General features: G+C 38.4%; 1 protein-coding gene across 5 annotated transcripts in view; it reads left to right on the top strand.

Annotated features, from left to right (window-relative positions):
- The first annotated feature begins 547 nt into the window (after nt 1-547).
- Nucleotides 548-16,910, top strand: part of MTMR2 (myotubularin related protein 2) — a 110,634-nt gene continuing 94,271 nt past the window's right edge. The window contains exons 1-3 of one of the 5 annotated variants that reach the window (XM_047751978.1): nt 747-874; nt 1,379-1,423; nt 11,953-12,023. Coding sequence is in view for 2 of the 5 variants with exons in the window: in XM_047751974.1 (XP_047607930.1) it covers nt 795-874 (80 nt within the window). In the remaining 3 variants the exon portion in view is untranslated. Of the gene's footprint in view, nt 875-1,378; nt 1,424-11,952; nt 12,024-16,910 lie in introns of all 5 variants that reach the window. The other 4 variants (XM_047751979.1, XM_047751977.1, XM_047751974.1 and 1 more) reach the window with 4 other exon arrangements.

Here is a 16,910-nt window from a genome sequence, read left to right as displayed (position 1 = left end):
TCCCCTCCCTTCCTGCCCTGCCTGGGAATTTGAGAGGGCAGGGAAAGATGCCTACAAGTTTGCCCTCTATCTGACACCACTGCACCCAGTGGTATATGTGTCTAATTTTTTGGTACATTTAACAGTTCCCTCCCCATTTCCTCTTCCCATACCTTTCTGTGTGGACAATGGATTAATTCCAAAGTGATTTTTTCTTTCAGATACTTCTAGATCACACAGACTTCAATCCAAATCACAGCAGGGCTTAAAGTTTCAGCTTCTTTTCTAGTGCCCTCTCTACAATGCTGGCTCAGGGATGCAATGGAAATAGAACGATGAGCATTAATTTTTTCCCCTACTTGTCTTATATATTTCACATTACCCTCCCACATCAATCACGTCTTACTTCTCTGCCCCCTGCCTATAGCTTCCCTGCCTACAGCTACCGTTTTTGAAGTTGTGCTACAAACTGTTTATACATATTAGTCCATTTCATCCAGTAACAACTCTTACGAAGTAGGTAGTGATATTAGCAGCTCATCTCCTTCACCTGCCTTTCCCCCCCCGCCCCGTTACTGCGCAAGTGCGCAAGCCGCGTCAAAGCCGTCGACCGAGGGGCGCCGCGGGGTCCGCCGGCTCCCCGGCAGCCCCCGCGCGCGGTGCAGGCTGGGGGAACATGGCCGCTTCCGGTCTCCCTCCCGGGCCGGCGCGGGCCTGACCGCGGTCCTTCCCCGACGCACTCCACCCTCCGCTCCTTCTGCCCCGTAGCCGAGAAGGTCGCTGCAGCTTTTTCCTCCCGCTATCCCCGCCGAGCCATGGAGAAAAGCTCGAGCTGCGAGAGTCTTGGCTCCCAGCCGGTGGTAGCACGGCCGCCCAGCGTGGATTCCCTGTCCAGGTAACCGGGACGCCCAGGGCCCCGCCTAGCGTCCAAGGGGGATGGAGAGGGGCCGGGGATCCGCTGGATGGTACCCCAATTCTGGATTCTGGTTCAAGAAGGCTGCGCCGGAATTCCTTTCCTAGGACTGGAAACCGCTTCTTCCTCCCTCCCTGGGGGTTGGACACTGGGAAAGAGGAGATTAAAACTCATTGCTTCTTTATCAGTCCCACTAGCCCTCCACCCCTCATATTCTCATGTCGTTTTATTCGCAGTTGCAGGAGCCATTCCTTTGCTTTCTCTTATCGCTTATTGCCTCTAAATTCATTTCTTGAAACAGCCCTTCCCCCAGCTCTCTCCCCTTTTCCCTCATTTCCTCCCTGCCTTTTTTTTTTTTTTTTTTTTTTTTGTCTCTTGACCACTCTTTCCAGAACCAGCCTTTAGTTTTTCTTTCATCCGTCGTTTGGTTTTTGGGTTCTTTCCCACCCTTTCCTCACTTTCCCTTCTCTTATTTTTTTTTTACAGTTTTCCTTACACTCCAATCTCCATCCCCTCAACTTTGTTTTAAATGTAAGTAAAAATGCCCCACCGCTGTGCGTTTCTGGTCTAAATCTTACAGCTGAAAGTCATTATTCCTGATTAACTGATGAGTGGTAGTTTTCTCCCTTCTTGGGCCATCGGTTCTCCAGGTTATTTCTCTTGTACTAAATGGGATTTTTTTCCCCTGGAATTTTGAGCAGAATTTTAGTATGCGGCTTTGCAGGGAGCTGTCGTAAATGTTATATATGTATGTTTCTGATGCAGTTTTTTTCTTTGGGTTTTCAGATTGTGATTTAAAATTTTATTAGGAAATTAAAAAGATTTGTAATTGTTATATAGCCGCAATGAAATCAAATTATTTTCAAAAAATAGTTATTAGAGAGTTACTAAGCCATTGTGCGAAAACATAATTTTCTTTTTTTTCCTTGTGAGTTGAAGTTGTTGTGTCTCATAATTCATTTTGGACTCTGCTAAATATGCGTGATACTACCACTTTTTTTTTTTCCTGTTGCTGTTCAGGAACTCATAAGCTGATCCCACCATTCTAAATTAGATTCTTTTCCTATACTGGTTAATAGCAACCTGCCCAGCTATCTTTCAGCATCCTTAACAAGCAGAGTGTAATTGCTGGTTTAATTGTCTTCTCTATTAGGCTATAAGCTACTAGAGGATGAGGAGTATATCTTATTTATCTTCATATCACCAGCATTTAACAGAGACCCTGTCTGTCAGAGATGCTTATTAAATGCATTTTTGAATTTGTGGATTGAATACCCAGGAGAGACAAAAATTTTTCTTTGTGTGATTATGTGTAGTGTATACTTGTTTCAAGTATTTTTCAGGTTTATGTTTATTACTATGAAATCTAGAAAGCTGGGGATTATACTCAGCTGTCAAATCATTCAGGAAACAGGTTGGAAAATTATAATTTTATGGGAAAGTTACAAATGACAACTGTGGCTCAGGATAGAATGTAAAGACAAATGTGGCAACTAGTAATCTCATCCAAGTGAGAGGATTTGGAACCACAGGAGGCAGCATAGTCTTGTTAGAAAGTACTAAGTCAGGCTCAGTCTCTTTTAAAGACCTAGGCTTAGCCAGTGATGTGGCCTGTGTCTTAACCTTCTGATTTGCATTTTTCTCATCTTTGGAAAAAAGGGGGTTTATCTAGAAAACTGGTAAGGTCCCTTGGAGCTTTAAAATTCTGTCATTCTTTATCTTAATGATAATACTTACTTTATCCTAATGATAATACTTAATGATAATAACCTTTGTTATGGATTTTTTTTTTTTTTTAAAGGGCCACACCTGCGGCACCTGGAAGTTCCCAGGCTAGGGGTCTAATCTGAGTTGTAGCTGCTGGCCTACAGCCACAGCAACGCGGGATCCCTGACCCACTGAGCAAGGCCGGGGATTGAACCCACATCGTCGTGGATACTAGTTGGGTTCCTTTCCGCTGAGCCACGACGGGAACTCCTGTTATGGATTTTTGGGATTACACTAAATAAATGTGTGTTATTATTACAAACTAATGTACCTAATTTGCCACCTAAGCACATTTATTTCCAGAAAAAAAAAAAAAAACCAGCAACTTTAAAGTTTATAAATATCTTAACTTCTTAATGAAACATATTATATATGAATTTGAGAAAATTAAGAACTCGAATTTGGACTAGAGTATGTTAGCTTAGCTTCAGCCTCTCTGGATGAAAATATGAGGAGTAAAATGCCAGCTTTCATTCCTCTTCTTTGGAAGGTAGAAAAATAACATTTATTGAATGGCTACTGAATGGAATTGACCTTACTGAATTCTTTCATATCTTTGTTTCTGAATCATTACACCTATTTGTGACACTCTTTTTAATCAACATTGTAGAATAGCTGCATTGTAGACAATTGTTAGAAAGCTTAATTTTAAACTTAATCTGGGGTAATAGTCAATCACAGGTGATTCTAATACACAGGGATGGTGGACAGTATGGTTATAATAGCTGTGTTAAGCGGCTAGCCAGATCAAGTTTATTACTGTTGTTAGCCTATGAGAAAGGAAAATGTTGGTGTTTGAACTGTATTGTCTCAGCCTTTTGCAGAAATCTCACCCTTTAATTGTGATTATGTGTTTGTTTTATACAATTGGGAAATTTTCATTTAGGAAATTGCCTTGTGAAATTGTTTTCATATCTCCTGCAGAATATTAATAATACTGTTTCCTGTGTTACAGACTGTCTTTCACACACTAACACATTTCTGCTGAGTTTAGTTACAAGGCAAATTGTTTTGTCTTGTTTCGTTTTTGTCTTTTTGCCGTTTCTTGTCCGCTCCTGCGGCATATGGAGGTTCCCAGGCTAGGGGTCAAATCAGAGCTGTAGCCCTGGCCTACGCCAGAGCCTCAGCAACACGGGATCCGAGCTGCATCTGTGACCCACACCAGAGCTCACAGCAACGCCGGATCCTCAACCCACTGAGCAAGGCCAGGAGTGGAATCCGCAGCCTCATGGTTTCTAGTCGGATTCGTTAACCACTGAGCCATGACGGGAACTCTGGAAAATTGTTTATGAAAAAAAATTATGTTATGCTTCCTATTTGTTTGAGAATTGGAATTAGAATTGCATCTTCAATTTGGCAAAAAGTCTTGTCACATTTATAACCGATGGTGATATGCTCATCTTTAAGTTCTTCAAGTACTCGTACTATTAGATGAATTCATCTTAAATATTTCTATTTAAATGTGTTAATTTGTAAAATGTTTTACACTCTTCTGGGAAATGGGAAGGTGAAAAATCGTATAGTAACCCATGTGGTTGCCCACTGTTGTTGGGAAAATGACATTGAAGCTGGGAGGCTGACATTGAAGTGGGATCTGTAGTTCACACTAAACGTATTTTGAGTCTTGATATCTGCATATCTATAGTCTATATATAGCTATAAGGCTGTAGTCTGCTCAGGATTGCCATTGCTTCTAGCTTTGCCTTCTAGGTCATCGTTGGCCTAATGTCTTTGGTCACAAAAAAGCAATTTCATTCTTAATATGACATTCAGATAGCAGTTTCCTAATCAGCTACAGTTATGTCATCTTGCATCTTTGAAAAAAAGTAATTTTCTTTGATGAGTCCTGCTTGGTACTGCGTACTTCAGTGAGCTGTGCAGCAGCTTTTGTATATCCTGCTCTTGTCTGTTCATCACACATGTCCTGCCCACAGAGAGAGAGAGAGAGAGAGAGAGAGAGAGAGTTGTGAAAATTCACTTCAGCACACTTATAATCTGGCTGTATTCTTTTTTTTTTTTTTTTTTTGTCTTTTTAGGGCTGAACCCACAGCATAAGGAAGTTCTCAGGCTAGGGGTCGAATCGGAGCTATAGCTGCCAGCCTACACCACAGCCACAGCAATGCTGGATCTGAGCCGTGTCTGCGAACTACACTGCAGGTCACAGCAACACTGGATCCTTAACCCACTGAGTGAGGCCAGGGATTGAACCCATGTCCTTGTGGGTGCTAGTTGGATTCATTACCACTGAGCCACAATGGGAACTCCTGTTCCATAATTTTATTCTTGTTGGTGTTGCTCTGATTCTTGAGTAGGATGTAGACAAAGCAATACTGTAGGCTGGATATGGTAGCCTCGGAACTGTGGAAGTTATACAGCAGAATTTGACACTGTATTAGTACTATTCTGCCTCCTTAATCTGGTTTTCCACTTTTCAGTTTGAACTCTGTTATAAAAAGTACTGCTTGACTTTCTTTGATTCCTTATCACTCTGTGTAGTCATGTGCTAATAAATCTAGACCAAAATAGGTGCCCAATGAATGTTGGAATAAGGTAATGTTGGCTGAATGTTTACCAATTGTCTTTTTTGTTGTTTCTACTCAAGGGATTAAAAAGGGTTTCTTATGTAGAATGTGGCCTGTCTAGTCACAACTTCAGGTTCAAGCTGAAGTTGTGACTGGAGCCTCTTGATACCTGAGCTATTTTATTGGCTGCATTGTCTTTTCTGTGCCCAGTCCTGTTTGTCTTCACCACATTATGTTCCCTTAGCCTACTGGCTTTTCCATCTGCTGCTCCTGATTACTTCGGTCTCTTTCTTTCTCACTTACTTTGTTGTTTTATTTAATGTATATTTCTTTCATCTTATGTGTATCCTCATTCTCTAGTTACTCTGGGCACCATTATTTGTCTCAGATAATTTGGGTTATTTTAGGTTATTTAGGTTGATTTTTAGCCTATAAACTTTAGCATTTATGAACATCCCATATTTATGTTTAACTTGGATTTTAAAAAAATCAAAGAGGAGGTGCACATAATATAATAAAAAAAGTAGCCTCCATGGAGTTCCTGTCATGGCTCAGTGGTTGATGAATCCAATTAGGAACCATGACGTTGCGGGTTGGATCCCTGGCCTTGCCATCAGTGGGTTAAGGATCTGGTGTTGCCATGAGCTGTGGTGTAGGTCGTGGATGCGGCTTGGATCTCACGTTGCTGTGGCTGTGGTATAGACCAGCGGCTACAGCTCCAATTAGACCCCTGGCCTGGGAACCTCCATATGCCGTGGGAGCAGCCCTAGAAAAAGCAAAGAGACAAAAAAAAAAAAAAAGAAGTAGCTCCAGCTAATTACATTTTTGAATTGAATGTCTTCCTTAAAATTATCATCATTTGAAAACAGCACATCCTGGATTTCTGTTTCCATGCATTTTGTTGGTGCTTATAGTCTGAAGAGGTAGAAGAGCATTTACGATAAAATATATTTCGTTGCAAGGTCTTATATCTAGTTTCAGCCCGAAGGTTACTTAGCGGTGGTATGTCGGTAGGAAATACGCTTTTGAGTTGTTCCAGTAGTGGTGATAGATTTGTATCCAGTCACACATTCTTTTTTGTTTTTTGTTTTTCTGTCTTTTTGCCTTTTGTAGGGCCACTCCTGAGGCATATGGAGGTTCCCAGGCTAGGAGTGTAGTTGGAGCTGTAGCTGCCAGCCTACACCACAGCTCACAGCAACGCCGGATCCTTAACCCACTGAGCAAGGCCAGGGATCGAACCAGCAACCTCATGGTTCCTAGTCAGATTCATTAACCACTGAGCCATGATGGGAACTCCCAATCACACATTCTTATCCATTCTCTTTGTGACTCTTGGCATATCCTCTGAGGCAGCTGGCCAGGATTAGTGGTAGAAACTATAGCTGGAGAACAAAGTCCAGCTAATAGGTTGAATCTCCAATCTTGACCTGATTATTAGCACCTTGTATCAGACATTGACTTATTGGTAGCCTAATAATTATTTATTTTGGATTTCATTATAACAGGATCCTAAAAGAACCTTAAAGTTCTGTTAGATAAGATCCAATATAGTGAAGTAGTCAGTAGCTGTTGGGTATATTTTTCTGGAAGAACATTAAAAGTGATTACTTAACAACCAAAAGTATACCAGTTAATATTAAAGCTAAGATTGAGTCCTGGGTATGTTTTATTTTTTCCTTCTTATGCTATCAGCAGTAGTCTTCATGTAGATCGATAGTTCCAAGAACAGCAGCATCATCAGCATTCCCTTGGGAATTTGTTAAAATGTGGATTTCCTGGCTCTACTTGAGATCTAAGTGAATCAAAAACTTTGGGAATGGAGACCACTGTTTGTGTTTTAGCAAGATCGCCACATGATCCTGATGCATGCTGAAGTTTTTTTTTGTTTGTTTTTGCTTTTTAGGGCCACACCTGCAGCATAGGGAAGTTCCCAGGCTAGGGGTCAAATTGGAACTGTAGCTGCCGGCCTGCACCCCTGCCACAGCAACCTGAGATCTGAGCTGTGTCTGTGACCTACACCACAGGTCATGGCAGTGCCAGATCCTTAACCCGCTGAGCAAGGCCAGGAATTGAACTGCATCCTCATGGATCTTAGGTTCATTACCGCTGAGCCACAATGGGAACTTCCCATGCATGCCAAAGTTTGAGAACCACTGTCCTTGGGTCTTTTACTGATTAGTGACTGGTGACTCCATTAATAATAGTTGAAATGGACTAAGTTAAGGCCTGTGTTAGAACTACTATAAGCCTATTACTTTAGAACACTTCTGTAAAAATATTAACTTAAGTAGTGAAAGGTACAAGTCATCTCTTGTGGATTTATTATATCTGGTTCTTAGGAAATTTCCTGAGGTCTTTTCTTCCTTAGCTGCAAGAAAGAACGCAAATCAAGAATATATGTTTTAGGCTTTTCTTAAGAATTAAATCCTTGGTGAGGTACATTAGTGGTAACATGCATTTTTAAAAAGTATTATAAAGAATTCCAGAAGGCCACCACCTGAATCAATAAAGGATTATGCCCAAGGGAAGGAAATAACCCAGATACAGATGTTCAGAAAGCAGTGAGTTTATTTTGGAAAGCTGCCAGTTAGTGTTGTTGTATTCAGATTCACCAGGGACAAAGGTTGCATGTGATTCAGGACTTAACCAGTGGAAAATTTCTAGATATCAGTATAGAATATTTTCTCTTTTTATGGAAGTTAATTTTGAATAGGTAAAGCACTTGCCATCTCTTGGCCTACTCTATGATTTAGTTAAATCAGTGGATAGGATTAAAAATTATTGAGAGGGGATAGTCGTGGTTAGGGAGTGATTTTATAAGCCTCCCTTCCCGCGGGAAGTTAGGTTAAAAATGGAACTATATAAAAGAAAGAATTGCAGTTCTCAATGTGGTTCAGCAGGTTGTATGTGAGGATGCAGGTTTGATCCCTGGCCTCATTCAGTGGGTTGAGGATCCAGCATTGCCACAAGCTGTGGCATAGGTGGCATATGTGGCTTGGATCCAATGTTGTAGTGGCTGTGGTGTAGATTGCAGCTGCAACTTTGATTCAACCCCTAGCCCGGGAACTTCCATATGCTGCAGGTATGGCCTTAAAAAAAAAAAAAAGGAAAAAAATTGGTATAAATTTATTAAAATTAAAGGGACTAGAGAAGAAGCCCTCAATAAAAAATAACGACCTCAGTTCCCTCTCCTGTAGCTTTATTACACAGAACTAATTGTGCTTGTCCCTCTTAATGTGTTCCCATATATGTGCCAATGTTGTCATCAGTATAGACAGCTAATGAGCACACTTCATGATTCTTCCCCTACCCAAGTATGTAGTATCCATGGTTACAGTAATTGCTGATGAATTTTCCTCCTTTCAAAGACTCTTTACTGGATGTGATTAACTCTTGGGCTCTTTAAATACTCTTTAGTGTAGATTTTATGTTTTCAATATAATAAAAACTAACAGTATAAAAAAGGGCAGATTTATATTTGTGAACATAAATACATTTATAAATTTATAAATTTAACATTATAAAAAAGGGCTCTTTATTTATTTTTGTCTTTTTAGGGCTTAACCTGTGGAGGTTCCCAGGCTAGGGGTTGAATTGGAGCTGTAGCTGCTGGCCTATGTCACAGCCATAGCAATGCCAGATCCGAGACTCATTTGTGACCTGTACCACAGCTCATGACAACACCGGATCTTTAACCCACTGAGTGAGGCCAGGGATTGAATCGTTGTCCTCATGGATACTAGTTAGATTCGTTTCTGCTGAGCCATGACGGGAACTGCAAAAAGGGCTCTTTAAATACTTCTTAGTTCTAGATTTAAATAAGAGCAGATTGCTATCCTATACACTTCAAAAAAACCTAAGTACACTTATTTGCAAAACTTCCTTTTGCCTTCTTTTTTAATTTTTTTTTTTAAAATTTTTAAATTCAGTTTAGCAGAGTCTAAGAGAAAATCCAAACTAACTCTGGCTTAAAATGAGGTGATATATATTTTTAACCACGTAAAAGCCCAGAGACAGATAATCCAGATCTGATATAGTGGATACGAAGTATCAAGGACACAGTCTCTAACTTAGTGTATCTTACATTCCAGTGTTACCTCAAGAGCCAGAATTGCTATTGGAGCTCTAACCATTGCATCTTCATTCTAGTTGAAAAGAAGAAGGAAAGGAAAAAGAAAGGCATATTACCTCTACTTAAAGGATATTTTTTGTTTGGTTGGTTTTTGGCAGTGTCTGTAGCATGCAAAAGCTTCCAGGTCAGGGATCGAACCCATGCCACAACAGCAGCCCGAGTCACAGCAGTGACAGCCCTGGGTCCTTAGCCTCTAGGCTACCAGGGAAATCCTAATGGATACTAAACGCCTAAAGGATACTTTTTTTGAAGTCACTTATCTCATTTTAAGTTTACATCCAGTTGGCCAGATTATGGTCCACGGCCATACCTACCCACAGTAGAGTAGGATATGTTGTCTCTTCTGAAAGGCCGTACTCTGAGCTAGAAATTAGAGGTCTCTCTCTAATCAATGGTGGAAAATGGGTATTGGGGATAGTCAGCAGCTCCTCCCATGTATACTAATAAATTGTCTTAAAGCAAGGAAAATATTTTTAAAATGATTTTTATTTTTTCCATTATAGTTGGTTTACAGTATTCTGTTAATTTTCTACTGTACGGAAAACATTTTTTTAAATTAAAGGGTACAAGTCTTAACTTATGCCAGACACATTCTTAGATTTGCCTGCAGTCACCATAATAGAAAATGCAGGAATTTCCATTGTGGCTCAGCAGGTTAAGAACCTGGCATAATGTCTGAGAGGATGCAGGTTTGATCTTGGCCTTGCTCAGTGGATTAAGGATCCAGCATTGCCACAGGCTGTGGTGTAAGTCGCAGATGTGGCTTGGATCCGGTGTTGCTGTGGCTGTGGCATAGACCTGCAGTTGCAGCTCCAATTCAGTTCCTAGCCTGGGAACTTCCATATGCTGCAGGTGTGGCCATGTTTAAAGGAAAAAAAAAAAAAAAAGAAAATGCACAGAAAGAGATGATACATTGTAGCAGACCAGAAAAAGAGAACTGGGTCTTGGAATACTCTATAAACTTTGGAGTTTTTAAGCTTTTTACTTTTTTGTGTGTGCATTTTCTTGGGCCAGATTTTTATAATCTTAATCTTGGACCATAAAATAAAAGGAGTACATTTAATAATTTCCAGATTAAGTGAAAGGCAGATAGAAATCAAATGAAGAGTGACCTATTTCATGTGAAGAGCTCAGGAGTTGCTTGGTTAAGCAGCGGCCCACACTCTTTACACCTCTGCATTCACTTCCAAGCCATGGGTTCTTGTGTTTTATCTCCACCCAGAATATTGTATCAGGTTCTACTTATGTATTTTCTCTCATTTCAATTCAAAAGGTGTTTGGTCTTCATAAGGGAAATGAAGCAGGCCGTTTGGGGCCATGTTTGTTTATGAATGCTTTTTCCAAAATCTTGTGTTTATTTTTATATGATTGACCTAAAAGTTTGATTGAAAATTCAGAGAAATTGGTGGCTTATGCATTTTTTTGTGTCACCTAACTTAAATATCAATATTTTAAGCATGTAATGTCAAACCTAAGGAGCTTAATCATTGGGGATAGATAGAGGAAGGTAGAGGTGTCTCTTCTTGATTGCTACAACATTATTCTTTGTAGCAATATGGTTACAACATAACCCATTCACAAAGAATATGGGTTTAACAGTCATGAGTTACACATATATCCATTTCCTTTCTTAGCAGAATTACATTTACTGAAAAATAGCAAGTAAGGGGTTATTTATCCATGACTTTCTTAGGAGGTTGTGTATTAACAAAAGGTGTAATAACTTTGGCGATCGTGATTATGAGCCTTCATTTTCTTTAGTTGACTCAGCAGTGGTCAAAAATAAAATTTTATATGATATAAATGTCCTCTCTTACTGGTAGTGAATAATATTTTTTCATTATAACCAAAGGCTTTCCCTGAAAATAAGAACACCTGAGATAAGCTTTGCTTCTCAAGTGGTAGAAAGTTGTTATAGTAATAAATTAATAGTATTAATATTGTCACAATAATAATAATAAAAATAATAGGACTAAACGTTTATTGAGTGCTTACTATATAATAGTGCTAAATCCCTTACATGCATTTTCTCATATAATCCTCATAATTGAGTAAAATAAACAGTATTATTGTTTCCATTTTATAGATAAGAAAATTGAAGATCAGGGAGATGATGTTGACATTTGAACCCAAGTGTGTTTAACTTCAGGGTCTCTGTGCTAGAATGAACTCGTCATACTTGATGATCTGGTGCCCCAGGTCCAGGCCATGACTTGGTAGTTTGAGGGCAGTCCCAGGGCAGGTTGATTGGGTGGTCTTGACAAGGAAATCAGTTTCCTTGACGAGGTGCACGACTGAGCAGAAGGATAGGGATAAGTTACACAACACATTTTTGAGTTCAGAGTATCTATCTTTGGCGAGAATTTTCTCCAGCTTTGAATGTTGTTTTATTTTTTTTCTTCCAACAGAAAATAGGATGATTTTTTTCTTTGCTTGCTGATTAAGAAGATAGTATTTTCATTCAGAAGAGCAGTTTTGCATTTTGAACATCAGTTAAATTATGAAGCAAATAAGCATGATGCCAAAGCCCGCTCCCATCCTTCCCTCCCCTGTAGGCTTTACAGAATAATTTAGAGTACTTTACTGCAGGGTTCCTTAAATATCTGAATTCCCCTAAGTTCCTTTGTGTTTGTTTACAGTTAATGTGTTAAGAGCCATTGACAATTGAAGATCATCAGAAGTGAAGATAAAACATCTCAAAAATTATAATGTAAGTGAATGGGAAAATGGATATTAAAGATGGACAAAAGTTAATACTGCCAACAGTATTTCTGCAATTCGTATATTACCCCAAATGAAATTTATGCATATGAGTAACCAGTAACTTAAAACTTTAGTCCCAATTCCAGGTACTAGTCCATAAAATTCTGTGTTCTCTTCTACCTGGGGAGAACAGTCACTAAGTTTTAATCATCAGTAACTTACCATTAGAATTCTTTTGGCTTCCATATGCTGTTTTTTTCCTTTTTCTCCTTAGTATTTTACAGTATGACATGGACTGACATTGTATTTAGAATTGTATGTGTGTAGAGACCGAGATCAGATCTTCACTTGGCAGCTGCTAATGTGTTTTATGCAGTTTTAATTTTACTACCGTTTTGTACGTTTCTTGGACAAAAATATGACCAGTAAGCTAGCTGGCTTCTCCCTTCCCTTCTGTCTTTACTCGCTCCTTTCCTTCCTTTCTGTAAATATTTGTTTAATATATGTTATGTCCTGCACATTAAACTGGATCCAGAATTCCTAAGACTTTTGTGCTGAAATGAGTTATGTCATCCTTTATACAGATGGGACATTAGAGATCATCTGGTTAATTTCTCAAGTGTGGTTGAGGACCACCTGCATATTTTAGTCACATGTGGTTGGTGAACATTTAGCTTCGTAGGTTCCAGGCCAGACTTCTGAATCATGGGAGTGGGCCCAGGAATCTCTACTTAAAGTGAGAACCACTGGTTCAGGAACTTTTTGGATTCTAGTCCAACTCTATAAGTTTGCAGTTGAGGGAACAGATGTAGAGAAGTTTAATAACTTACCCAAAGGTACCATAAGTGTTACCAAGCCAGGAGAGGTTGGTGGTGTTCTCTTCAAAGTCATGAAGGATCTCCTGACTCCTAGTTCTAGACTTCAAGTCGTGATGTGGTTTTTGTTAGTCCAGACAGCTTCATTGTACACACACACACACACACATGTACATATGTACACACATATATATACATATATTTATTTATGTATATAAATAAAATCACAAGCAGTTCATCACTGTTCCTGAAAAAAATAAGACAACTGAAGAACATGAACTCTTTCTTCATCTTGAGTCAGATGTAGGACTGAGTCAGATTTTAAGATCATGGAGTGGAAGGACCCCCCTCCCCCCCCCCCCCAACATAGCACTGTCTCTGCTTGGTCTTTATGTTTTATCCTTCTGAAAAGGAAGGATCTGATTTCATTTTTGAATGATGGTACTAGCATAGTGCTTTGCAAATAGTAGGTGCTTGATAAACAGTATGAACAGGTTTCTTTGGATTCTATAGGATACTACTAGGAGTGATTTTATTTGCTTTCTACAGAGGCTTAAATAATTGAAGTCATTTATATTCATGATATTTCATTGTCATAGCTGGTATTCATATTACCTCTGAGGGACTGAAATATTCTAAATTATTTTCTGAACTGTATGTGTTTATTTTGGTATTGTGTATATTTTACATCATTTTGCATATGGTATATTGATAGTTGCTGAATTGTAACACTACATTAGTAAATGTAATTATCCAGTTTTCTTTGGAATAGTCTGTAATTCTCAAATTAGCTATTAAGTTTAACTATAAATGCTATTACTCAATTTTCTGGAAATTTTGGGAAATGTTTTGTAAGATTTTTTAAAAGTAATATTTTAAAATCATTTATTCATTTTAATAAGTTTATTGTATTTTTGTGATTTACAGTTTTGTTGCCATTGAAGTTTTTTCGCTCTTTTTGTAACTGCAGACTAAAAATAGTAAATATGATAGCTTTAAAAAGGCGCCGTATCTGTTATGCAATATAACCTCTATCTTTTATGTTTGGACACTAATGTTAAGGGAGTTGTCTAAGAGGGGAAATTTTATGAATATTAAAATACACTTGTAAACAGAGTAATATTGTGTTTCTATAATGATAGGTGTGAAGTGCTTGGAAAACTGTAAAGTATCACACAAATACATTATGATGATTACTGTTCTGATGATATGTCCACTTAGTTTTCTTATGATTTAATTGAAAATGTTTACTATTATTTTATTTTACTTAATTTTATTTTATTTTTTTGTCTTTTTGCCATTTCTTGGGCCACTCCCGCGGCATATGGAGGTTCCCAGGCTAGGGGTCGAATTGGAGCTATAGCTACTGGCCTACGCCAGAGCCATAGCAACGCGGGATCCGAGCCGTGTCTGTGACCTATACCACAGCTCACGGCAACGCCGGATCCTTAACCCACTGAGCAAGGGCAGGGATCGAACCTGCAACCTCATGGTTCCCAGTCAGATTCGTTAACCACTGCCACGATGGGAACTCCTACTATTAATTTAAAACCAGAAAAAAAATAACATTGATGCTTGTCACATGGTCTGTTCTCTTATTTCTTACGCTCAGATTTTACTGCATCTCCTTGAAGCATGTGGTGCTAGAATAAATACTTTGCACGTTACCTAAATTTCTCTTTCACTGTGCTAGTCCAATCCAGAGTGTCACCTTATACAATTACACAGAGTAGTCAGAACGGGAGTTCCCTGGTGGCCTAGTGGGTTAAGGATCCAGCATTGTCATTGCTGTGGCAAGGGTTTGATCCCAGGCCTGGACACTTGCATGACATGGTTGTGGCCAAATCAATAATACTCAGGATGATACTTCTATATTGGAAGACTTCTGTCAGCAGTTTTCTGTTTTTCTGGAGGAAAAAAAAAGTTTAATGAATGAATGAATGTTTAGTATTGTTCCTCAGTATAGTCCAAGTAGTTAATGGTAATGGTAGCACAGGCTATTTCACCTACATTATCTCAGTTGTTTCTCATAACAGCTTGTGAGAATAGGTCCTTGTGGGATAGGTCCTCCTTGGACAGATGAGTAACTGAAGCTCAGAGAAGTGATGTGATTGATTGTCCATTGTCCCCTGCTTATAAGAGGTGGAACTGAAACTTGAACTTTAGCTCTAAGTGCAAGCTGTTTTCATTGCCCAACATAAATCATAGCATGGAAATGTTCAAGGTTCGTGGGGTATACATTTTGCTATTTAAAAGGAATTCCAAATATTGGAAAACTAATGATAGGTTCACCTGGTTCAGCCAGTGTAATGATTTTCTTTGAAGCTCTGACTCACTTTTGCTATTTTTAAAATGCTTACAAGAGATGGAGGTGTGTTTTGGGTAAAAGATAAATTCTTAGCTCGGCTACCTGTGTGTGCTGTCTAGAATTATTTGAGTTCTTACATGTTTAAAAGAGTTCTGATTATGGTCTTTAAAAGTGTGTTGAATTATAGTTCAATAAAAAAACTAAAAAAATATGCTGTATGATACATATAACACAATGTTGTGAAAAGTCTTGATACTTTCTTAGCCCTGCGTTTTTTAGATCAGATTTTACTTCTTAACTGTGACTCCGGATGAGTCACCTAACTCCTTTGAGCCTGATGGTAATTGATGATGATGACAATAATTAAAAAAATAACTAATGCCTGTGTAGTATGTACCATGGGGTAGGCAGTGTTTTAAGTATTTCATGTATATTAATTCATTTAACTCTCGTAACAGCCCTGTGAAGTATAGTAATTATCATTACCCCCACTTTGTAGATGAGGAAACTGAGGCCACAGAGAGGTTAAGTAACTTTCTCAAGGTCACAACAGGGTGGTAGAACCAGAACTTAGCATCAGGCGGTCTGGCCCCAGAGTTAGTAATGTGTGTGGAAGATAATGTGTATGAGAGCTCTTTGACATTTGTAAAGGGATACACCAATGTTAAGTATTATTACTTTAAAAATATCTTAAAAGATATGTTTTCCTCATCCTTATTACATAGATAGAGGGAAAGAGGAAGAAACAAGCAGGAAGAAGTCTCTCTGTATTTTATGAATTTTAACAACCAGCTTAATCTGGTAAATAGGAAACAATATTCAAAATTATAGACATGGGCTAAATCACTGAGTGATGCCAGTACATTAGATTTTTAATTTAAACATTCTAGGCTAGAAAGAGACATTGAATGCTCTTATTTTCCTACAGAATTTTTTAAAATTTATTTTTTAAAAATTTAAGTATAGTTGATTTACAGTGTTGTCCTATAGAATGTTTTATTGACTGCAGAACAAGACAAAATAATATACCTATGTCAAGTCCACTTACATGACTGAAGTTTGTGCAGAAAACCCCATTATGCTGATGGGGTAGTGACCAATTAGTAATTCATTTTTCTCTGTCTTAGAAAAATAAAAATGTCTATCTAAATAGCCTGAAGAATGGATATGTAACTTTGTAGTTTTAATGATAAATTCATATTTGCAAGATGGAATGAGAAAATTACAAGCAAGGTCATTTGTCAGTGCGTGAATTCCCCATGTGTTTTCTATACTTGTCCAGGTAAAAGTGTTGAGTAAGAGTGTACAGAATAGGTCACTCTTTTTTTTTTCCTTTTCTTTAAAATTTTTTTAATTTTAATTTTTTAATTAAAGTATAGTTGATTTAATTTCTGCTGTATAGCAAAGTGACATATATATGTCACTTTATATAATATATATAAAGTGTGATATATATATATATATATATATCACACATGCTTTTTTTCATATTATCTTCTATCATGTTCTCAGCCAAGAGATTGGACATAGTTCTCTGTGCAGCACAGTAGGTCCCCATTGCTTATCCATTCTAAATGTAATAATTTGCATCTACCACCCCCAGACTCCCCATCTGTCCCACTCCCTCCCAATCCCCTCTGGCAAACACAAGTCTCTCCATGTCCGTCTTTGTACATAGTATCATTTGTGCCTTATTTTTAAAATTAATTAATTAATTGTTTGGGTTGACCTGAGGCATGTGGAGTTCTCTGGCCAGGGATCTAAGCTGTAG

This window comes from Phacochoerus africanus, chromosome 11, assembly GCF_016906955.1.
Source record: "Phacochoerus africanus isolate WHEZ1 chromosome 11, ROS_Pafr_v1, whole genome shotgun sequence".
Taxonomy (NCBI): domain Eukaryota; kingdom Metazoa; phylum Chordata; class Mammalia; order Artiodactyla; family Suidae; genus Phacochoerus; species Phacochoerus africanus.
The sequence above is the reverse complement of the archived record's forward strand: the minus strand, read 5'-3'. Positions and strand labels throughout refer to the sequence as shown.